This window comes from Mustela nigripes, chromosome 11 (assembly GCF_022355385.1).
Source record: "Mustela nigripes isolate SB6536 chromosome 11, MUSNIG.SB6536, whole genome shotgun sequence".
Taxonomy (NCBI): domain Eukaryota; kingdom Metazoa; phylum Chordata; class Mammalia; order Carnivora; family Mustelidae; genus Mustela; species Mustela nigripes.
Genome location: NC_081567.1, coordinates 17,496,942 through 17,520,107, shown reverse-complemented (window position 1 = coordinate 17,520,107; position 23,166 = coordinate 17,496,942). Strand labels below are relative to the sequence as shown.

General features: G+C 52.1%; 1 protein-coding gene across 3 annotated transcripts in view; it reads left to right on the top strand.

Annotated features, from left to right (window-relative positions):
• KATNIP (katanin interacting protein) overlaps positions 1-23,166 on the top strand; it is a 172,472-nt gene that overhangs the window by 86,555 nt on the left and 62,751 nt on the right. For all 3 annotated transcript variants that reach the window (XR_009407000.1, XM_059415072.1, XM_059415073.1), the window contains 6 exons: positions 3,416-3,689; positions 4,652-4,783; positions 19,398-19,570; positions 20,051-20,116; positions 21,415-21,536; positions 22,539-22,641. Coding sequence is in view for 2 of the 3 variants with exons in the window: in XM_059415072.1 (XP_059271055.1) it covers positions 3,416-3,689; positions 4,652-4,783; positions 19,398-19,570; positions 20,051-20,116; positions 21,415-21,536; positions 22,539-22,641 (870 nt within the window). In the remaining variant the exon portion in view is untranslated. The remainder of the gene's footprint in view (positions 1-3,415; positions 3,690-4,651; positions 4,784-19,397; positions 19,571-20,050; positions 20,117-21,414; positions 21,537-22,538; positions 22,642-23,166) is intronic.

The window sequence follows — 23,166 nt, the reverse complement described above, 5'->3', positions numbered from 1 at the left end:
CCATGTTCAAACTGCGTGTTTCCACCAAAGATGGATTTGAATGGAAGTTGAAAATGAGCCCGGGGGGTGGGGGGGACCCCCACTGCCTGCCCTCTTCTGGCTTTTGTTGACCTAGCTAAGGGCTTCGGCAGAGAACATTGCATTCTGGCCCATAGCCCAAGTGTGCACAATTGTCCTGTATTTATTTGGTCTCTAAGTGGCTTCCGCATTTACTGTTAGACATTTTACCACAGCTTCTCCAAGTCTATGCTCTTTATTCTGACTTTACCCTTCATTGTTTGGATTTTGTTCTGGGAGCTTTTATCCGGAGAAGGGCTCAGGGTTGCTGGATTCCCTGAGGGTCTTCCCGTTAGGATCGGTGCCCTGTTATTTGTAAGTCTGGGCTACTTGACCGGATACACGAAGTCGGACAGACCCAGTGTCGGGGGCGGCTGCTTTCTGCTTTCTGAGTCATTCTTCTGGGGGGACGAGATGTGTCCTGAGGATGGAGATCAGTTACTTTTCAAACCTCTGGCTGTCCATGGCCCTGTACCCCACTGTCCCTCCCATTCCTGCGGGGAATTTATTTTTTGCAGGAGTCAGGGAAGGGATTTAAACATACATGTAAATGTATCATTTGTTCCTAATTATTAAACTGGAAACATGCTTATGAAAAAAAAGAAGTAAAACAACAGAGAAAAAGAAAGTTCTCACCGTGCGACCCCCAGAGAGAGCACTGTTAATAGGTTGGTGACTATTTTTCCAAACTTTTCGTGTGGGTATCTGCACAGAAACTCATTTTTTACAATCGGATTTATTGTACGTGTACATTCTTCGACAGGCTCATTTTGGCTTAAGTGTGTATCCTGCTACTTTTCTAAGTAAGTGCACAAGATCTACCTGGTTTTCCGTGAGGGCCTCTTGAGGCTCCATTGAGGTCTGCTTAGCGAGCATTTAACCCACTCTTCTTGTTGCCATTTGGAACTTTCTCGATTATCAGTGATCCCGGATCTGTATGCATTGACGGAAGGACAACTTCTCAGACGGACTTGGTCAACGAGCGTAGACGGCGAGCACTTCTGTGGGTCATTTCCTCCCTGGCTCCCAGGTGCATCTCCCCAGGCATCCCCCGTCTCCTCCCCTATGCTGCCCCTCCACATTGTCCGTCCGTCCGCGAAGCCCTGCTGTGACCCCTCCCTGCTCCCCTGCCCTCCCTCCTCGGGTGCACACTGTCCTCCAACCATGGCTGCCTCCTGGCCTTTGCCTCTGCTGTTCCCCCTGCCCGACTTGCCGGGGTCCCAGATACTCCCTGGATGGTGGTTCATCAGCCAGCCTCCTCTGACCAGCTTTCAGCAGGGGCTTCTCAGCCCGCTCACCCTCTGTGCCATTATCCGGGCTGGCTCTTTCCCTCACCGTCCTGGCCACAGCAGAAACACCCCTATTTCTTTTTTTTTATACCCCAGTTGTTCTGAGGCTTTGCCACCTTACCGCCCACCGTTACCCCAGCCCTTAGCGTGCCGGCGTGCCTGGATAAGTTAGTGGTGGCAGCTGTCACCTCCTCCCCTTCTCCCCCAGTGCTTGGACCATGACGGACTGCAAAGGAAAAGGGAGTCCCCAAACCCAAGCAGTTTGGAAATCCCAACTGGGCAAACTCCTTTGGGTTTCAAGGCCTCAGGATAATTCTCTGTGGCTCAGGGCTCCACGCTCTGGCGGGGTCGGAGGGCCTCTGGGCCCAAGGTGCCACCCCGCCCCCCGCCCCCGGAGCCATCCTTCTCTCTCGTGGAGGGTGGCACGTATTCGCAGCCAAGGAGCGCCCTGCTTCCTGAGTGTAGAACTTGGGGAGGATGACAGCCTTCTTTTATTTTGTCCTCCTGTCTCTCTTCCGGTGCCAGTGGACGGTGTTTCCGTGGGTATGACATCCCCACACACCATACGATCTCCTATGGACACCTCATCGATTCCCTCCATTAGACAACAGGCTCCTTCACAGGTCCTTGCTGGATAATCTTCTCTCTGTGCCTGGGGCTTGCTGGATGTCGAAGATGATCCATGAGTCCCAGATCTAGTGTCCTCAGAGAACCCTCCATGTGATTGACTTTGGATCCTTCTTAAGTACTAGCAAAAGGTTGTCCAGCCATGCCTCGGGGTTCCTTCCAGAGCACGCTTTTCTGAGCGAGCGCGCATCTTAGCATCTTTTGCCACTGGGACAGGCTCAGAGACTCCCATATCATCAAATCTCCGTTCCGAGTTCCACTTACTCAGAACCGTAGGCACAGCCCAGCTGGGACGCTCCTGCCACTACGTCACAGGACCCCCTCTTGTTTCCATAACCTGTCCCTTGTTTCCTAAGCCCCCTCAGGCCAACACCTTTGGTATCCATATTTCTACCATCAGGTCTTTTTAGGATGATTTATCTAGAATAATCGAAGTATTTTAGTGCCTCTCTCCTCTTTGTGAGCAGTCACTGGTTCACAGGGTCCAGGGGTTAGAACTTGGACAGCGTGGCAACTGTGAGGTTACTGGTCAACCACCAATACCAAGCAAGCAATATTGATTCCTTCTCGTTTTCTCAGAGCTGTGTTAGGCAGCACAAGCTATGGGGGAAGGATAGCCAGGTGGACGAAACACACTGGTTTGCCCAGTTGGTCCAGTTGGCATTTTCTTGTCCCAGGGTAAACGGACGAGTGCCCTTTCTCCCTTTCAAAAGTGTTCTGGCTTCGGTGATCAATTTTCTGGCCACCTATATGTAGATCTTAATGCTTGTCCTTCAGATTGTAAATCTGCTGTTGCATGGGGATGCAACACAGATTGACAAAAAATTATCAAGCAGCGATGGTTAAGTGCTAAATCTTATGACATCTTAGGTGCTTCTAAACATCCTTTGAGACATAGGACAGCTCCCCCGCCCCGCAACTGTCTGCCAGACATTGTACTGTCTAGAATTTCAGGGGCATTTGAAGGTCTTTGGGATTTCATATTCAGAGTGTGGTCCCCAGAACAGCAACATTACCATCATCTTGTTAGAAGTGCACCTTGTCAGGCCCCGTCCGGGAAACCCTGAATCAGAAACCCTGGGCAGTGTGGGACCCCACAGTCTGTTTAAATGAGTCCCCAAACGAAAACATCTGTAATGCGCAGACACACACACACACACACACACACACACACACACAGACGCACACTCTTAGTGACATCCCCGGCGTGTGGCCACAATTCATACCCTAAATACCGCTCTGCTAGAGAGTTGTTCCTTTGTCCCTGTCTTTGTCTTCTCGTCTTCAAAGCGATGACAACCCCATGTGTCGAGAGTCGAGCTGATCTTGGTAAATGTTCGTTTGCTGGGAATCGTTCCTGGGTTCTAATGATCTATTTTCAGAGGAGTATTTCTCAAAGTAACATATTTCATTTTTTTGCCTCTCTCCCTGACTTTTGGCAGGAGCTGAGAAAAAGCCTGGAACTAAGTGTAAATCTGCAGAGGAAACAAAGAGATGATTCTAGCGACGAGTATGACTCTATCGAGGAAGAGGTGCTCTCCGAGCCCGAGCCCGAGCCCAAGGAGCCGGTGCTGCTGGGCCACGGTAGAGAGGACCCCCCTCTTTCCAGCGGGAACTCCATGCAGAAGGCTGTGCCCAAGGACCACGGGCCAGAAGGATGCCCTTCCCAGGGCCCAGACCCCTTCGTGGTGCTGGAATTCAACCCAGCTTCCAAGAGTGAGTTCCATCTTACGTGAGCACATCTTTGCCTTCAGTGTGTTTGGGTCTGATAGTAGGACTTGAATTTCCAGCCATGTTTGGGGTTCAGCTTTGGGGAGACTGCCCCACAGGCCAGTAAGGACTCTGCTGATTGTAACAAGTCAAGGCTTCCAAAGGCCTGCAGAAGACCCTGACATTCCAGAGGGCAGATGTCTGGCAGATGGTTTTGGGGGGGGTCCTGTGTCTTGTAGGACATGTATTAGGATCTCCCTGCCAGCCGGTTAATACATTCTGTCTGAAACCAAAGGGACTATATTGGCTTGGCCAACTGAGGCGTCCAGAACCGTCAAGAACTCTCCCCTCCCCCACTTCCCCCTTCCATACTCTGTCCCTTCTTCTGTCTCGTCTCTGCCTTCCTTGGTCCTGGTACCATTCACAGCTGGGCTCTCCACATCCAGACACAGAATCGAGACACTGGCTTTATGCCTCCATCAGAAAGTGGATTCGCCTTCCTCACAGCTCCAGGCTGCGTGCTCCTCTGTGCCCCTGGTACTAGAAACTTCTTCCATCCCAGCTCTCCCCTCTTACCCCTTCCACGTCATTTCCTCGGCTAGGCTGTGAGCATCTCGGGGGCGGCAGATGCATTTTACCTGCTCTTTCCACCCTGCGATGTCCTTGGTGGCACCATTATTTTATGTATCACGCTGCCAATTAAATCGACCTCGACGATTGCCAGACTTGTCCCTACTCGGAAATGTTAACCTCCAAAAACCTGTATCATAGACTGTTTTCACTCATTTGCCCAAATGTGCTGCATTATTCACATCTCTGGTCCCAAATTAGCACAGTACCTGGCGCAAGCAGGGGTTCACCCAGTGTTTGTTAAATGAACACATGAACGAACCAGCAGATGCCTGAGCGGCATGCCTCGACTTTGCTGGCATTCTGTGTCTGACATCTAAACCCTTGTCTTCCTATAGGTAATAAGAAGGAAAGGAATTTGTCGGCGAAGCGGAAGGACAATGCTGAGGTTTTCATTCCCAGCAGACCCGAACTGAACTTGAACCCTCAGCCCTCTGCTGTGTTCCCAGACCAGGAGAAGGCATGCTCAAGTAAGAGTTCTGGCAGCCCCAGAGCAGGGCTGGGGCTGGGGCTGGGGCTGGGTCCCCCTCAGTGCGATGCCTGCTCTGGCAGTGGGAGGGGGAGGCAGTCCTTACTGTGTGACGCTCTTCATCAAGGCATGAGCTCACCTTTCACAAATGTATTGTTAGTCAAGGTTTCCAGAGAAATAGAACCAATAGAGTGTGCGTGCGCGCATGTGTGTGTGTAATTCCAATCTGCGGGTTGAATCAGCCGGTTGGAGACCAAGAAAGATCCAGTGTTCCAGTACAAAGACCATATGCACGAGCAGGGCCAGTGTTGCAGAGGAAGTCCAGAGGTAGTCTTCTGGAGAATTCTCTTATTTGAGAGCGGGTCAGTCTTTTTGTTCCGTTCTAGCCTTCACCTGATTAGGTGAGACCCCCCACATTATGGAGGGTAATCTGCTTTATTCTCCAATGCAAATGTTAATCTCATCCGAATACACCTTTTGGAAACACCCAGAATCGTGTTTGACCAAGCATCTGGGTTCCCTGTGGTCCATCAACGGGACACATGACATCACCCATCACAGCGCCTTTCTCGTTCTGCAACCAAGAGGTGGTTTTAATTGAAAACTTATTTTAGTTTTGGTTTTACTTTCTCATTTTGTTTTTACTCTTAATCTGTTTATATGGATAATGATGCGTGCAAATGGTACTGAATTCTAAAAGTACAAGAGTTGACAGTGCAGTCGGTCTGCCACTCTTCTGATGAAACGAGAGGTTACATTGATCGAGTACTTGTGTGAGCCAGCCCCTGCTGTCAGCTTTTAGTCCTATCACTTGTAAGTAAATGATCATCCTTACACATAGCCTTCGAGCTAGGTCCAGGGATTGTCCCCATTTCAAAGATGAGGAGCTGAGGCCCAGAATAGGGGATTTACATGCTGGAAAGTGGTTGACCTGGTGGAGAGACTCCATGCTGTGTCCCAATCAGCACTGGAAGCCCTCAGTGAATCATTGCAGCCTGAGGCCCTGGGTCCCATCCAGGGGCGGAGTGCGCCCAGGGAAGCCGCTTGCTCCTGGGTTTTGTCACCCGAAACAAAGCACCTCACAGAGTTCAAGGCATCCTGGTATTCCAAGCATTTGGAAGCCTGGGGTGTCCTAGGCAGAAATCCAGCCCCAGCCAGCCGGCCTTTGTTAGACAAGCAGTCCAGCTGAGCCAGGGGCCCTGACCTCTGGGGCTGGCATTCCACCCACGTCTCCTGGGAGCTGGAGGGACTGAGGCCTGGGCTTGGGGCAGGTGGAAGGAGAAGGGGGAGTAGCAGAACAGCGGCGTTGACCAGGCATCAGCTCGAGCTCCGTAAACGTCGGCCCTGGACTCCCCCAGCCGCCAGCTCGGAGGTAAGGATTTGAGAACAGGTCCTTTATTTGGGAGATGGTCCCTGGTTAGGGGGCAGCAAAGGGAAGGAGCCCAAACGGGCTTTATCACCAAGCAAGTTCACTGCGCAAGTGGAGTACCCTCCTGGCTGGGGAGTTCGGGGGGCAGAGCTGAACATAAGCCCCCGTGTGGGACCACTGCTCCCCACCCTAGGCCAAGGGAGCTGGGCTCTTCCACAGCCCTCCCAGGGCCAGCGGAGCCCGGAGCTAGAGTTGCAGGCTGAGGTCTAGCTGACAGACTGTGGGCAGGACACCAGCCCAGCATTACTGATCAGTTGCCATCACAACCCAAACTCCAGCTGAAGGAAAAGACACATGAATATGAGACAAGGCATTCTGGGTAGCAAGTAATTTTATTTTTCTTAGGGGTGATGGGAGGGCCCTCCGCGGCCCTGGGCTTGCAGCCTGGCAGCCCAGCAGCCCGGCAGCCCTGGCAGAAAGCAAGCCTGCATACCTGCTTTAAGTCCTGCCCGTGCACCTAGTAGCTCTGTGACCTCAGGCAGTTTGGCTAACCTCTCTGGGCCTCCGTCATCCATCTGCCCAGCAGGGATAAGAATGATACCCTCATCTGGGGGTTGCTATAAGGCTAAAAGGGCTGGAGAGAGGCTCACCTGGCTCAGAGCAGCTGCTCGGTGGAGTCAGCTGGCACCGTTCACACAAATGCCAGCCAAGCCTCAGAGCCACTGTCATCCCCAGCTTAAGTCAGGGGCACTTCCGGGAGGGAGATACAGGTGCTGTCACCAGAAGCAGATGGAGTGGGTGCCGGGCAGCTGCTGCTGCCCCCTTCTCCCATTTCACGGATGAGGAAACTGAGGTTGCAGACCTGGAAGTGACCTGCCGAGAGTAATAGGCAGGATGGGAACTTGGGGGAGCCATTGGGGCCGGCCGTGAGCATCCTGGGGCTGTGGCCTGGCCCACCGACAAGGCCAGCCAGGGAAGCCGGGCGCCGGGGCCCAGGCCTGGGGCTGTAGTCATGGCGTCCTCCCCTCTAGCCTGGTCAAGTCCTGGATGCGTTTCCAGGCAAGGCAGCAGGTCCTGTGTATGGAGCATCTACCCTGTGCCAGCCCTGGTCCAGGCCCTGGTGACCCAGGGAGCAACACACTGTTCCTGCTGTCTTGGTGTTTATATTTCAGTGGGCAGGGATAGAAAACAAACGCGAAGATGGGGTGGTGGTGGTGACAACCACCACCAAGACAGCAACTGGGTGATGGCTGGGCAGCGTGCTTAGAGGAGGCCTCTCTGAGGAAGGGAGACGTGAGCTGAGACATGGTGAGGTCAAGGACTAGCCTTTTGCAGAGGAGAAAGCCTGTGCAAAGGCCCTGGGGTAGGAAAGAGTTGCTCAGTTAGCTCAAGAATCAGAAAGAAGGCTAGAGGCCAGAACATAGCTGCTGAGGGGAGGGCAGCTAAGATGGAGTCACAGGTGAGCAGAGGCTTTTATGAGCTGCTTTACATTTGAACAAGGTCCCTCCGGCTGCCACATGGAGTGTGGCCTGCTGGGAGTTGTGGTGGCTGTGGGATGACCAGGGAAGAGCCCACTGCAGGATGCAAAAGGTGGTGACTCGGTCTCTGAGTCTTACCAGTGGCTGGATTCCTGATAGCAGTCTAGCTTGGTGATGAGACTAGTTGTGATTTACCCTGAACAGCCAGGTTAAGAAGCTGGGCAGTGGGGAACCCACCGTGATAGGGCAGGGAGAGCCGAGACTCAGCAGTGACAGGGGATCCCGGACTTGTCGCTTGTCTGGTGTAGGTTCTGGGTCTGTGCCACTAGCAAAGGAGACTCAAGCAAGCCGGGTGCCTGGAGCTGGGCTCTGTGTCTGGACAGGTCATGTTCGGAGCTAAGCCTGCTGCAGGAAGAGTGGGGTCTGATCTCTGTCCTGCCTCAGCGGGGAGTGACCTGGGCATGCAGCCAGACCGAGCCTGCGGGTGGTGGAGATGTCCGCATCCCACCAACACGAAAAGCCAAAATCCAGTAGTAGAGCTAGGACCAAACTTGTCCCTGGGACTTGATGGCAAGAGCCAGAGCCTGGAAAGTCACCAGCATGGAGCCTGAGGAAGGTAGACTTAGGAAGGGATTTGCTCTGGAAGTGGTATGTTGACAAGGGCATGTCAAGGTCAAAGCAGCTGATAGGGTTCGAGATGTCCTGTGTGCAATTAGATAATCTGAGATACCGTCTATGCAGGTGAAGAGTAAGATACATGGTGTCAGGAAAACCTGGTGAATTTTGGATCTATCTGCTTTGGTCGGAAGAAGCCAGAAGGAGAGAGAAGGGACACGGGGACAAGGTGAAGGCTGGGTCAGCCCTCAGAGCCGCAGCGGCCAGTGAACAGTGTGGGTGGCAATCCCAGGTGGTGGTGGCTCTTTGACATCCAAACTAGCTCCACTGACCACTGCTTCAGTGGCCAAGACTCCAGTCTATACTGCTGGTGTCGACTCTTTGTGAAAAAATTAGAAAGGGTTTCCAGAAAGTTCCTCCAGAATGAGTTGCTCTACACTCCAGAGTAGTGTGCCACCATGCAGGAAGCCTTCCTGAGCCCCTGGTAGAGTGCGAGCAGGACCCTGCTGATCCAGCAACCTTCCCACCCATCCTGCTGGGATCACCGGACTTCCCTCCTTAATGTGCCTGCCACGGTCACGAGAGTTTCCATGACTAGGTAATAAAATGAAGAGCCAGCACTTACAAAGCACTGACCCCAAAAAGCCATGTTTTATACCAGACATATAATCTTGCATTTAACCATCTAAACTGCTCCGTGAACTAGACACCGCTGTTAGCAACAACTGTTATACAGAGGAAACCAAGGCACAGAGAAGTTGAGGAATTTGCCCTAAGTCACACAGCCAGTGAGCGATGAAATCAGTGTTTGAAAACCTGACTGCAGGGGTGCCTGGGTGGCTCAGTTGATTACGCATCTGCCTTTGGCTCAGGTCGTGATCCTGGGGTCCTGGGAGCCTGCTTCTACCTCTCACTCTGCCTGCCTCTCTGCCTGCTTGTGCGCTTTCTCTTCCTCTAATTAATTAATTAATTAATTACAAAGAAAGAGAGAAAACCTGACCATAGACTCTGTTTTCTTGACTACTCCACTGCGTGAGTGGTCCCTCCTGTGTCAACTAAAATGCTCTTTGCTTACTACATATCCACATCAGCCTGGTCCTAACTGAAAACATGCCTAAAAGTCAGAGTTGAGTCACTTGTGATATTTTTTCTAATATTCTTTGATGTAAATATATAACTGTTAGTATTTTTTTTAAAGATTTTATTTAAACCTTTATTAAAGAGAGAGCGAGTGAGCACAAGGGCATACACAAGCAGGGGGAGAGGCAGGTGGATGGAGAAGTAGGCTCCCCATTGAGCAAGAAAGCCCAATGCGGGACTCGATCCTCCATGCAGGACCCTGGGGTCACAACCTGAGCTAAAGGCAGCCGCTTAAACGACAGAGCCCCCCAGGCACCCCAACTGTTAATATTTTAAAAACCATGTAGCAACTAAAAGAGTTTTGAGGGACACCTGGGTGGCTTTGTCTATTAAATGCCTGCTTTAGGTTATGCCCACTCTAGTGACATCATCTTAGCCCCAGCATCTGCAAATACTAAATAAGCTCACACTGATAGGGCCTGGGAGGTTAGGGCTTCAGCATCTTTTATGGGGACACAATTCAACCCATAACCCATACCTTCATGGACAGCATTTTGCAAAGAAGAGCTTCGTTAATTTATAATTGGCCATTTTCCAGAAAGTTCTGGAATGTTCTAACAAATTACATGCAGTGTGTGGTGCAAGACTGACAAATACACGAGGAGACGAGAGTGAAGAGAAGACGAGGGGAGAAAAAGTAGGAAGCCAGGGGGTGAACAAACAGGCTTGTGAGGGAGTTCAGGAGTGACTCTGAGCTTCCTGGGCACCGTGGCAAAGGAGCCTATGTGTTCATGTAAACATATAAACATATGTCACTGGGTCCCTCTGATGAAAACCAGATGACCAGCTGTCCCTGGTACTAGGTTCTTGGAGCCATTTGTCCCATCGTCTCCCTGCAAAAGGACACTGTCTGAGGTCATGGAATCTTCATTTTGAACAGATTTAGAGCTCAGCCTCTCAAATATCCTTGGCCCCTACATAAGCTAAATTTGAAGAAAGTCAAAAAGCACAGCATGGTCACCACCCTTGCACTACAGTGGAGCCGCTCTTCACACGGGGATTTGGTTCTAAAGGTCAGAAAAAGTGCAGGCGGTGGCCCAAGAAACTCGTGGAAATCCCTCAAACTGATGATGAGAGGTAGTTTCCGTGAGTGTATATGGCTCTGCACAGACCACCCCTATCATCTCCAGTAAGCCCCAGAGCATCGTCTCTCCTCCAGGGCGGGTCCAATCCCAGCTTCTTGGCTGAGTCTCAGATGAAGCAGGTGGCTTCGTTTAGGGTCTGCGCTACAGTGAAAATGTGTGTTTTTAGACATTGGCATTATGCTAAGGGCACTGGATGTTCACGCCCCCAGAAGCACAAGGAACCTGAGACTTCCCGAGAGGACCGTGGAATCAAATCAGCTCACCCTTTCTAGGCAAAATCTGGACTGCTCACATGCTTTATATTTGTGGGGGGCTGTCTTCTGGGGGACATGCACCAATGAGCCTCTTTACGTCTTCCTGGTGAATGGAACCTTTTATCACCATGGTGTCTCCTGTTCAATCCAGTGATGCTTGTTGCCCTAAAGCCCACCAGCTTTCTTTTGTGGTCACTGTTTCCATGGTGTGTCTTCTTTTTGTCCTTTTGCTTTCCAACTTTCTCCTTCCTTACGTTGAGGTTTGTCTCTTGTAAGCAGCATGTAATTGGGTTTTATTTTTATCCTCTAAACAATCTACATGTTTTAATGGGCACATTTAGTCCATTTACATTTAATGTAATTGCTGATATACTTGAGTTTAAATCTACTATCGTATTGTCTGCTTTTTATTGGTTCTGCCTGTTTTATGGTCCTCTTTCTTTCCTTTCTTTCCCTCTTTTGAACTGATTACTTTCTGTTGTTCCTCGTTTCCCTCTCTATTAGCTTGTTAGCTCTACATCCTTTTATTATTCTTTCAGTCATTATCCGAGATTGCAACATGCAGTCTTGACTTATTTGAGTCTACTTTAGATTATTAGCAAGTTTACACGGCTTCCCCTTCAGTGGAAGGACCTTACAACTCCGCAACTCCCATTCACTCCCCTCCTGACTTCAATGCTGTTATTGTCATGCTTTTTAATTCTTTCTAGGTCTTAAGCCTCACTAGATGATGGTATCATCATTATTATGATTGCTATTATTTTTAATTTTACGTAGTAGTAATTCAGATCGCCCATCTTGTTAACCTTTCTGAGCTTTGCACTCCTGGCTCTTTGCAAGTCATGCTGACTCTCCGGCTGTGGCCTCAAGTCTGTCACCAGCTCTGCCCAGCCTCCCAGCTTTGCGGCAGCTCACATCAGGGGCAATAGCTCCTTGAGGGAAAACACTTCCCTCTCTGGGTTTCCTTCTCCTGTGTGCTTTTGACCCTGTAATCCTTCACAGCTCTGTTCACTCTCCACATCTTCAAACACATTTCTTTGTTTCAGACATATTTGTATAATATTTGGTCCAGGTTTTCTAGCTGTGCTCCAAGGAGGAGTTGGTCTGCATTAACATTACCAGAAGTACCACCTACCGCCTGCACTCTTTAAAGAGCTATTTCTCCCCTTGCCCCTTTGCCTTTGGCCAAGGTCATAAACTTGAATTTGTGTCAATTAAATGTACTTATGATGCGTGAGAACATAATTCCTCTCTGTCACTGTGACTGTTGTGGTTCTAGTGAACCAGTTCTTCTGTCCTGTGCCACTCTAGTCTCTACCCATGAGTTTTCCGCAAGACTTCCAGAGACCTGTTGTCATCTTGAGGGTGAAAGAACATCAGTCTTTAATGTAGGAAGTTTACTGTCCGAGTTGTCAGAGTGCTCTAGGGAAGTGATGTATCTGAACCACTTTTCTCAGACAAGCTGCCAACCACAGAAATAAAGTAACACCCCTCAGCGTGATTGAATTAGAGGACCCTGACAGCCCGCACTTAGCATTTCTATCAGGTACCAGCGGCAGAAAGACCATTCTGCCGAAGCCCTGAGTCTTATAACATAGTTAGTCATTGTTCCTTATTAATCACAAGTGACAGAAACCCAAACTGGCTGGAGCAATGAAGGAACATGTATTGCTCCCAGACCTGGGAAGTCCAGGACTATAGATTTAGCCTCAGGCATGGAGGGATCCAGGTGCCCAGATGATACCACCGGGAAGCTCTTTCGTCATCACTTAGCTCTAGTCTTCTCTAGTCCAGCAGGTCTCAAACTTGGAACGTGCATCAGAATTATTTGCAGAGCAAATGAAAACAAACTTTTGGGCCCCAGCCTGTTTCTAATTCAGTGCATCTAGAATGGAGCCTAAGTCTTTTAATCACCTGGCAAGTTCCAGTGGTGCCGATATTGCCAGTCCAGGGATCACACTTTGAGAACCATGTCTCTGGTCTCAGGCACAGCCCACAGGTGGCCCCCAGGGGCTCTAGGCTCTCTCTTACCGGCTCAGCAACCCTAGGGACAGGGACGGCTCCTTTCCTAATAATTCCAGCAGAGCCCGAGAGCCAGCTGTCCCCTGAACGGATCTCTAGTCTGCATGGTCTGGGAGAGGCAGTTCTGTCTTTGCCCTAGGCTGGGCCAGGAATGTGGTCAGATCTGTCCAAACTCTGTAGCCCGAGAAGAGTAGGGAAGGGCCGGTTCCCCGAAGGAAAGCCTGGGTGCTATGCAGCGGAGTGCTGCTACGGGGAAGTCAGAAGCAACTGACTTCTGACTTCTGAAGCACACAGATGTTTGCTACCCATTCTCCAGGGGTAGGCTATGGACCAAAGGACCGTCCTATCCAAGAGAAAAGAGTGGAACCATTCAGTGAGGGCGGCATGGGGAGCCCTGATTGCGTTCCTTGAAAATCATATGCATTCCCGGCGCAAAGAAGAGCTAGCGGCAAGAGGATGAGTATAAGAGTTACAGACAGACATCTGCATACATACAGACAGACAGAACTGTAGAGTCATAGACATCTGCCCATGGAGAGGCCCAGAGAAGCTCTGGAGATGAAAGAACACAGGCCCTGATGAGCCGTGTTTATCAGCTGTTTACAGCCACCTAATGAGCTGTCCCAAAATCAGTGGCTTGAAACAGCAACCCTTTGACTTCCACTGAGGACGCTGCAGGTGGACTGGATGGTGTCAGATGGCCGGTCACTCAGATGACAGCAGGCCACTTGGCCTGTGGACCTCAGCTGGGATGACCCGTCTCTGTTTCACGTGGTCTCACTAGCCAGCATGTGGTGGTCTCAGTGAGGGCACACCCCAAAGCATAAGTGCTTTTTTAAGACTCTGCTTGGTCACAATCGTCCAGTGACCTGTTAGCCCAAGAAAGCCACCAGGCCAAGCCCAGCTGGAGAAACAGACTCTACCCCTTGCACCACCCACCTCGAGCAGGGAACGGAGGAATGAGTGGACACTGGTCACCGTCTCTTACACCACAGGAAGCGTGTGGCCTGATAAGGCCGCACTTCAGTGAAATGCATGGCGGTGTGGAGTACTCAGGCGTGGACCTCTGTCCCGGCGCAGCCAGCCCCCTGTCCCCCTGCCAGTTGGATTTTAGAGACGAGTGTGGACATCTCTGGACAAAAGAGGGCTAAGTCAGCTGTTTCCCTGGATCTTTCACTGCACAAATCAGTGCCCAGTTTCCAGGCCAATGGGCACCCGACCACGGCCAGTGGGGGTGCACCATGGAACCCAGAGGGCTCACGGCCTAACGGGGGCACTGCTACCCAGCTCCAGCCCTGGGATCGCCACATGGGAATGCTAATCAGAGGTTACTAGCTCGTATGATTTTTTCAGGAGACACCAGGAATTCCAATTTTCAGGTGGATTTCCTCTTTAAAAAAAAAAAAAAAAGCTTGGCATCTATTTCAAATTTGAAAAAAAAGTGAAAGTGGCACAATACACATCTGCCGCTGGATTTGGCCTTCGGGCTGCTGGCTTACGATCTTCTCCGTGAACCTTGTTCTCAGATGTAATATCCGCCCATTCAGTGGACTCCCAGGTGACCTCCGAGGCCCCGCACGTGTGGTGAGGGGTAATTTTGCTGAGACCCTGAATGTGAGCTTTTCGAGAGTCCTGGCTAGCAGGTGGGAACAAGTCACCCAGCCTGTGAGCTGCCTGGCAGCCCCGCATACCCCTCTCCTCTCTCCTCCCGTGACATGTGTTATATTCACGGCAAATCTCCCGTGTTTGATAGGCTCTTTGTTTCCTGGGGAGACAGAGAGAGAGAGAGAGAGAGAGAGAGAGAGAAGGCAAGTTTTGGCAAGGCAAAGAGCAAGTGGAGTTAACGGGAGAGGGATGGTTTTCGACCAGAAAAGAGCAGTGTGGGATAAATTAAAATGTGCAATTTGGTTCTTGCTGGTGGCACAAATTTATTGTGTGAATAAATCTGCCATTCTCTAGGTGTACGACGAAAATAAATCCGCCCTCATGTGGTGTTCAGGCTGGTGCAAAACGGGCTCGGCCAAGTGAGCGATGAGAGCGTCGACACGAGTTAAAAGGTGGTTGCCTCATGTGTCGTGCGGAAATGCTCAGTGAACACGAACTGATCAGCAGAGATGAGGTTCAGGAGGATGCAAGCGCCCTGTGTCCATGTTTCTGGAAAGCCATGGGTGGGGAAGGTTTTGGTAGGGGAGCTTCAGGGTTGACCTTCAGAGAAAGGGTGATTTAATTTCTAAAAGCATCATCTTAGCATAGTATGACTCAAAGGGCACAGGCAGCTCGCGGTGATCATGCTGTCGGGGGGGAGCACTCCCTCCCAAGGGAAAGATGCTTGGGGCAGAAGTGTTTTTGCAGCCAGAACTGGACCCCACTGGAAGAAAAAGCCTCTCTCAGTATCCTTTTTGAAGAAGAGGTGAGTCTAGGGTTGCAGCAACCAAGGACAGGTGGTGGTGTCTGGCACCTTCTTCTACCCCGGTCCCGGGCCATTGAGGCAACAGAGGGCGGGCCACTTGCCCACGGAAAGACGGTAAAAAGGCAGGGGTCGCCACCCAGCTCCCTTTAGAACGACTTTATACGTGCTCCATGTGGGCCACGGAGGAGGAGCTCATGAATTGCAGGTTCTGCTTGTCCTGGCACTGCCCAAGACTCCCGTCAACACGGCGGTTTGCCCCCCCTCATGTCACAGCGTGAGCACACGTGTTTAGCTTGACACATGACCTCAGTCGCTAATTTATAGAATCACATATAGGATCAGAATGAGCCTTGAATTCTTCAGCTCTGCTTTCCTGCAGATGGTGGAGGGAACAGGACGCAGTAGTGATATTCACAAAAACCGAGACTGACAAAGTTTGGGGCCGAAATCATTTTCTGTACATTTTGACAAAAATCATCATGCCAGGTGCCGGGGTCATAGCAGGAGGCCTGTTGGGCTGACATGGCCTCGGGCCCACATGAGAACCAAGGCCGAGATCTCTTCACCCTCCGGCCCACTCCAGGCTGCCTTGCCATACCTCATCTGGCAAGCCCCACCCACCGCAGGGCCTCGGACCTGCTGTTCCCTTGGCAGGTGCCAAGGCGGAATGGCCTCCTTGTGTGGGTATTCGCGGGGCCCGCTGCCTTCAGGTCTCCGCTCAGGTGTCACCTACCCTAACCAAGGGGCTCAAATAGTGTCTTTTTCCCTGCCACCTCTGTCACCTCTGGCCTTTGCCCCACTTTGTTCCTCGTAGCGCTTGTCTCCACCTGCCGGTAGATCCAGTGTGCACCTGCCTGATCCGTGTCTGCCTCTGTCCCTTGACTGTGAGCTCCGTGAGGCGGGGTGGGGGTGGGGCGCGTCATTCCCCAGCTTAGAGTAGGTCGAGAGCCTGTGTCATTAATAACCTTGGCCTTGCCAGGAGCCCATTTCCACCTCAGCTGCCCTGGGGGCGAGGGTGTGGATTTTTCTGTTCCAGCTTCAGAGTAGCTCAAGACCAGGTCCTTGGGCTTCCTTTGACTCCTCCCCGTCCCCGTCCCCCTCGCTACTCCCAGGACCTGAGCCCCGTGTGGCCGTGTGCATCCCTTTTACCCACCCGCATTTCCACGCCAGTAAGGACCCCCCCCACCCCCGTCAGCTGGACATGCCGAGCTGCTGCCGGTCCTCCTTTATGCTCTGTTGGGGTATTTGTTTTACCGTCTCACCCCCCCCGCCCACCCGGCCCCGTTGCAGAGCAGACCAAGTCCCTCATAAGGAAGGCTGTAAAGTGGCCTTGACCAGGATGAGCAGAATCCCGGGTCATTTGCCCAGCAGCTCCTTACGCTTCTGTCCCTGGGAGCAGCATTGAGGCAATAACGAGAGGCAGCACTTCGCAGTCAGAACATGACCCACTCACTGTTCATTGCCCTGGCCGGCCGGCCGCGGGCATTTGAGGTTCCTTTGGGTGCCCCTGACCCTCCTGGGAGAGTGGCTTGGACTTGTTGTGGCCTTGGGGTAGGCTAGCCCTTCTGGCTCTATTGGCCTTCATAAGATTTCTTAAAAACCAGAATATGTCTGTAAATACATAAAATTCAGGGGATTTCACATAGATTTCCGATTCTAGCTTTTCGGGGGGGGGGGGGGGCGGGGAGACCATGCTGAGAGTGTAGCTCAAACGGCAGCTGCTGGCTGGAGCTGGGCTGCGGCCCTGGCACGGGGCATTCAAATTCACAGCCACTCCCTGGGCGCCCGGTAGAAACTGATAGGCCCTCATTTTAGTTGAGCTTTCCCATAAAAACCCAGGGTCTCCCATCAGCCCCGTGCCCAGCCGTACAGGGAGTCAGCCTGGTGCAACTGCCGTGCTTCCACTCCTCTCTTCCCAAGGCCGTTCCGGATGTGGCTGCTAGAACATTCCTTCAGATGCAGCATTCTGACACGGTGTAGTAGATGGTCGAGTGCCGCATGGAATGCTCAGTACTCAGCGTGGATGGTTGGGCTCAAGGACTCAGTATTCAAAGGATGCTGTGTCATAAATCCTAAGAGGTCACCCGTGAATTCCCAGTGTGTTAGAGGCCGGCGTCCGTGTCCATCTTTGACATGACTGCTGGTTGATACAATCCAGTCGCTTCTGCCGAATTCAAATCTCTGCACAGACCTGCTCCCAGACTCAGACTCGAGTGTGGACGTGCAACTTGTTGGCTCCACTTGGATGCCCGAATCATACATCTCGGGCCCAATCTGTCCAAACCTGAGCCCCTGCTCTCCGCTCCCAAACCTGCTCCACCGAGCCCTTGTCACTCAGCCCTTCCTCTCTCCCAGCCACGCCCACGTTGTCCGGCCACCCCATGGGCCCTGCCTTCACTACCGCAGTCTGGGTCCCTTCCCTGCCACTGCCATGCCTCCCGCTGGCTGCAGCTGGAAACTTCTAGAAACCTAGTCCCTTCTGTCCCCAGCTCAGCACCTAAGTCAAGTCAAGTTCTCCCCTCCTTTAGAGCCTACCATGGCTCTCCCTTTCACTCAGAGTAGCAAGCTTGTGACCTCCACGGCTTTGAGTGATCCCCCACTCGGGCCTCCTGAACCTGTCTCCCTGTCTCAACGTGTCAGCCCACACACGGCACCTGGCTGCTCCGGGAGCAACTGCCCACGGGTGTGTCCACGCTAGTGCCTGGACCACAGTCTCACCCACCGCAGCCCCACTCTGTTCTGCTCTTGCCTGTTCCTCCGTAACATTTTCCGACATCTAACGCTCTGTTTTGTAGATCATTTCCCCCAGCTACTTGTCCTACTTTACAAAGCCGGGTTCCCGATCCATCTCGTCACTGCTGGGTCCCCAGTGCCGAGGACAGAGCCAGGCACAGTGGCCCTCAAGAAATATTTGCCGAGGGGATGAAAGTCAATTGGGAAAAGCCTCTTTAAGCATTCTGATAGAAACATTTCAGGCAGTTCTATTTTTAAATGGAGGTTTTTTTTTTTCCTAATATGGAAAGATTCCACACATAAGTAATTGAGAGGGCGTTACAGTGACCTCCGTGTGTCCATTACCTGGCCTTCGCAGTCATGAATTGATGGCCAATGTCTCTCCATCTACATCCCCACCCACTGCCCAGATGATTAGGAAGGAAATTCGAGTCATCGTTTAATTTTATCTGCAGATAGTTTAGTCTGCTTTCCTTTGCTGCATAGCCCTCTGTTGGGTGGGCGTACCGTTATTTATTTCATTCAGCCAGTCTTACTGGGCTCTGTCTGCATGTCACTTTATAAAACCAATTGTCCTCTCCTTAGAACTTCTGGAATCGCCCACAGCATTGCAATGCTTTTTTTCTTAAATTGGGATGTAAAGTCTTTGCAATTCTTGTTGCCCATGGAAAAGCAAAACAGGATAAAGTAAAATATTCCCAGATACCCATCTGTCTCCACGAGAGCATATATTAGTCCCCATAAGTACTTCGTTAGAGCTTACAACTTTTTATTTAGATGTGATTTCAAACTTAAAGTTGCAAAGATAGCACAGCTGACCCTCCATAGACCCTCCAGCCACACTCACCGGCCGGTAACATTTTGTCCCAGGTGATGGATTGAGTGATTGATCAGTTTTCTTTTACATAAGCTCCAGGCCCAACACGGGGCTTGAACTCACGACCCCAAGATCAAGAGTGGGGCGCTCAACTGACTGAGCCAGCCAGGCACCCCCTGTTCCCACTGATTTCTGTCTGTGCTCTGTGTGTATCTGTGTGTGGATGTGTGTGTGGATGTGTACTGGAGATTCAGTTGCAGACACATTCTCCTTTACCTCTAAACACTGCAGTGTGCGTCTCCTAAGACTGGGGCGATTCATTTCCCATGAGCACAGCACACTAAGGAAATTCAGGAGAGTAAGCATCACTATGATACCGTTATCTACGCCACACACTGTATTGGGGCTCCTCTACTTGCTGTAGTAATGTCCTTTCTGCCAGTGTTTTCCCACCCAGGATCCAGTGCCAGGTTTGAAACCACATCCTGCTGCCATGTCTGCCCAGTCTCCTTTAATTTGGAATTGCTCTCTGGGCCTTTTTTTTTTTTTTTTCCCCTTGTCTTGTGTGACCTTGACATTTTTGGAGAGTACAAGCCAGTTGTTTTATAGAATGCTCCTCGATTCAGGCCTAACGGATTTTGAGCTGCACTCCGTGAATGCGGTCTAAAGGCATACCCCATTTCCACCTGCAGGACCCGGAAGCCGCCGCGAGAGACCCCTCTCGGCCACCCGAAAACCTGTGCATGAGGCTGAGGACCGAGAGGAAGACGCCTCAGCGGTGCTCAGGGCCATCCACGTGGAGAACGAAGCTCTGCAGAGGGCCCTCCTCGGCAGAAAGACTGAGCCCTCCACCAGCCCACTGCAGGTGCGTTCAGGGGCAGAGGGCAGGGACCACAGGAGGCTCCCCGGGGACCCGGTAGTGTCTGAGCAGCACTTGCAAAAGGAGATGTTGCATAGGCATCCTGAACTCTCATCTGCCCTGTTTTCCTGCCCCTGACCCACTGCTCCTGTTCCAGAAACTTCCCTGGCCTGGCAGGTGTTTGTGTTTGTGTCCGGCACCTTCAGCTTTGCACAAGAGGCAGGAGGATGGAGGCTTTGGGCACGCCTCGGTGACACACCGCACACTTCCAGCTGCTCCCCGGGCTCTAGCACTGGCTGCCCTTTGGGGCGTTCATCGAGCAGTACCTGTTGTCTGTCTTCTTGGAGCTCAGTCCTTTGCTCCTGACATTCGTGTCTGTGGGATCTCAGGACGGTCCTTTTGCGCCTCTGTGCCCTGTCTGTCCGTGCAGACTACACAGTGGATGGCTCTCTTCTGACCTCAGATCATGTGATCATATCATTCTAGGACATGGAGGGACCAGCAGCAAAACCGTGGACCAGTCTGCCGAAGGGCAAGGAGAAGAGCCCTGAGGTCGGTGAGGACTTGAGCAGGTCAACAAAACCTTGTGCCCACTGTCCCCAGCAGCACCCAGGAACCTCCAGACAGCTTCCCGCTGTGGTCCCTGCAGGCACGCCCGGTGCTCCCTGAGCACTGTGTCCTTCTGCCCATTTCACGGATGGGGAAACCTGGGCTGGAGTAGCTTGCCTGGCGTTCCGAGAGGGGGGGCCAGAACTCACTCAGGCCCGGGGACTCCAGTTCCTTGTTACGTTTCTGCTTCCTGACAAGACAGCACAAAAACAGATCTTAGGACCCTGAATAAATCAATTGTATCTGTACCTACCTAGGTCAGTCAGGCCTATCTCAGCAAAGAGGGCCCCAGCAAGCTCAGACGTGAACGAACAGCACACCCCGAAATGTGTTTGTTAGATTGTGCACAAGTCTAGGCCATGTGCTCAGAATCCAGAGGTGGCTCAGTCAGATCAGATTAGCCCCTGGCCTCAGGGAGCTTGCAGACTAGCACACAAAGCCATAAATACACAGAGACGACTGCAGAGAGACACAAGAGGAGAAGATAATAGATGGTGGCTCCCCTCTGGGAGGGCGGTCCGAGGAAGCCCCTTGGAGGGTCCTGTTTGAGCTGAGCCCTGTGTCTTAGGGAACGAGCCAGCAGCACGGAACAGCAGGTAGAAGGGACAGGGGAGTGCGTTGAAGTGGGAAGAACCTGATTAGTGGTGGGGATGGGGGGCCCCAGCGGGTAGGGGGAGGAGGTGGGGAGGGGAGGAGGGAGCTCCCCAGAGCACCACTGAGGTTTCCTTTAGATGTCCCTCCTGTTCGTTCTGTCTTTCCCAGCCCTTCCTTCTCCTCGTCCGCTGACGTTTCCGACTGGTCTGCGGACTGCCCACCCCGTAGGCATGATTTCTGGATAACCCGACCCCGGACCCGCAGAGCTTCCAATAACTAAAATCATTTGCAGATAGAGAACGGAGCACGTTTCTAGTTGAGATGATAAATGTCAAAGGAGGATTAAGAATGAAAGGGCCATAAGGATGTCACTGGAATCCTTCCACGGAGTCTGGTTACTTTGTAGCAAACAGAGCAGGGGTGTGACCGAGAGGGGGAGATAAGGTTTTGATGAGAGAAATTTTTCAATAGCTGATTGAGGAGATCGTTTGCTGAGACCCCCCAGATCATAAGAACCAGGGATCTCGTGTCTTTTTGCAGAGGTCGTGGTGGGGGGTCCTGGATCGCACCAGCTCCTGTAGACTGGGTCCCTCTCAGTCCTTTTCCCTCTTCCTGCTTCTAAGCATTGCCATGCCCCTCCCCCGCAGCATCCTACAGCCCCGGCCACCAGCGCGACCAGCCCGGCCAGCCCGCAGGAGCCGTCCAGGGCAGCAGGGGGAGCCAGAGCCGTCAGCCAAGCCATTGACAGAATCGGCCTTTTGGGGAGCAGGTACTTACCAAGGTGGCTTCAACACAGAACCAGAACCCCGCAGCAGTGCAGCGATGAGAGTCTCGTTGTCTGCGCCTTCTCTTTGCTTCTCCTGTGTTACCCCAGGCCCACGTAAAGCTGCTCCCGTATACCGGACCCTCCCTCCCCCTCCGGCCCTAAAGCACAGAACAGAATTTATGTCTTTCCTGCCGGAGTGTCTTTGCTAGTCCGGTTCCATCCATCCTGTGTAAGATCTTATCCACCCCCCCAGAGTAGCCCATGCAGCGGACAGTGGTGAACTCGCTGTTAGGGGGCCCGGGCATCCCTCTAAGAGTCTGCAGTCCTCAGACTGGAAACCAGGGCTGTGTCCCCTGGCGGCCATGAGTACAAACCCACGGGTTCCACGCGGGAGAGGGCTAGTCCCTGAGGGGGTACTTCCATCTGATAGAGCTCTGTTTGTGGGCGGCACACGCGTCCCCCAATGCTGCTTTCTTCGTCGTCAAGATCCTTGGTGCTCTGGGGTCTTGAGGGTCCCCCGCCTTAAACAGCACATGTGGGGTGCGTTTGCAAACCCCACTCTGCTGAGTGGGGAATGCCTGTGGTCCCAGAAACAGGAGGTGCAAAGTAGGTGTGTGGCCCAGGAGTAGTGGGGGTTTTTAGTAAAGGTCCAGAAAGCAAATTCTTCAGGACTTTCACCTGGTTGGTTGGTTGGTTTTAACAGCCCTTCAAAAGGTAAAAGCCATTACCAGTCAGCTTCGCCGTCTTAGCCGTCTTTCCGGTCTGATGCCATCTCGCCCCGGACAGCTTCTTCTCCTTGGCTCTTCCTTCATGCCTAGTTACCGGTTATTATAAAGGGGGGGAGGGGGGAAACAGCCCATGCGCACCTTTGAGCTCTACGTGGAGCAGGGACTCTCTTCTCAAACCGCAGCTTCTTCTGAGCTAGAAAAGTTGGTGCTGATGGGTCTGTTCCCTGGTGCGAACCATCTGTCACTGCCGGTGTGCTGAACCAAAACCCCCTTTCAGGCAGCAGCAAACGCTTCTGAAAGTGCTCCAGGCCATCGAAAGCGACTCTGCCCGGCTCAGCACGGTGGCTTCAGCAACGGAGGAGTGTGTGCCAGACCCAGAGGTGAGAACATTGACTTTCAGGGATTTCTAGATGCATTCGGCATCTCGCCCGAAAGCCAAGGGCGGAAGGGTCCCTCGGTGCCATCATCCACGTGCGGTGGGGATGGTGACACGGGTAAACGTAACGTCCCTCTGCCCGAGTCTCCATCCCCCTCCCGCCCAGCACCCAGGCAGGCATGGGATGGAACCAGGGGTCACAGCAAAGAGAGGCCTGTTCACACAAGAGGCAGTATAAATAGCAGGTAAGCCCAGAGGAGAACGTCCAACAGCGCTGGCCACCAGGAAATGCAGATTAGAGCAGCCTTCATGTCCCACTTGATATCTGAGCTCTAGGATTTTTTTTTAAGATTTTATTTATTTATTTGCCGGAGAGAAAAAAAAGCAGAAGCAGAAGGAGCGGCAGAGGGAGAGGGAGAAGCAGGCCCCCCGATGAGCAGGACTTGATCCCAGAACCTTGGAATCATGACCTGAGCCGAAGGCAGATGCTTCACTGAACTGAACCACCCAGGTGTCCCTCCCAGATTTT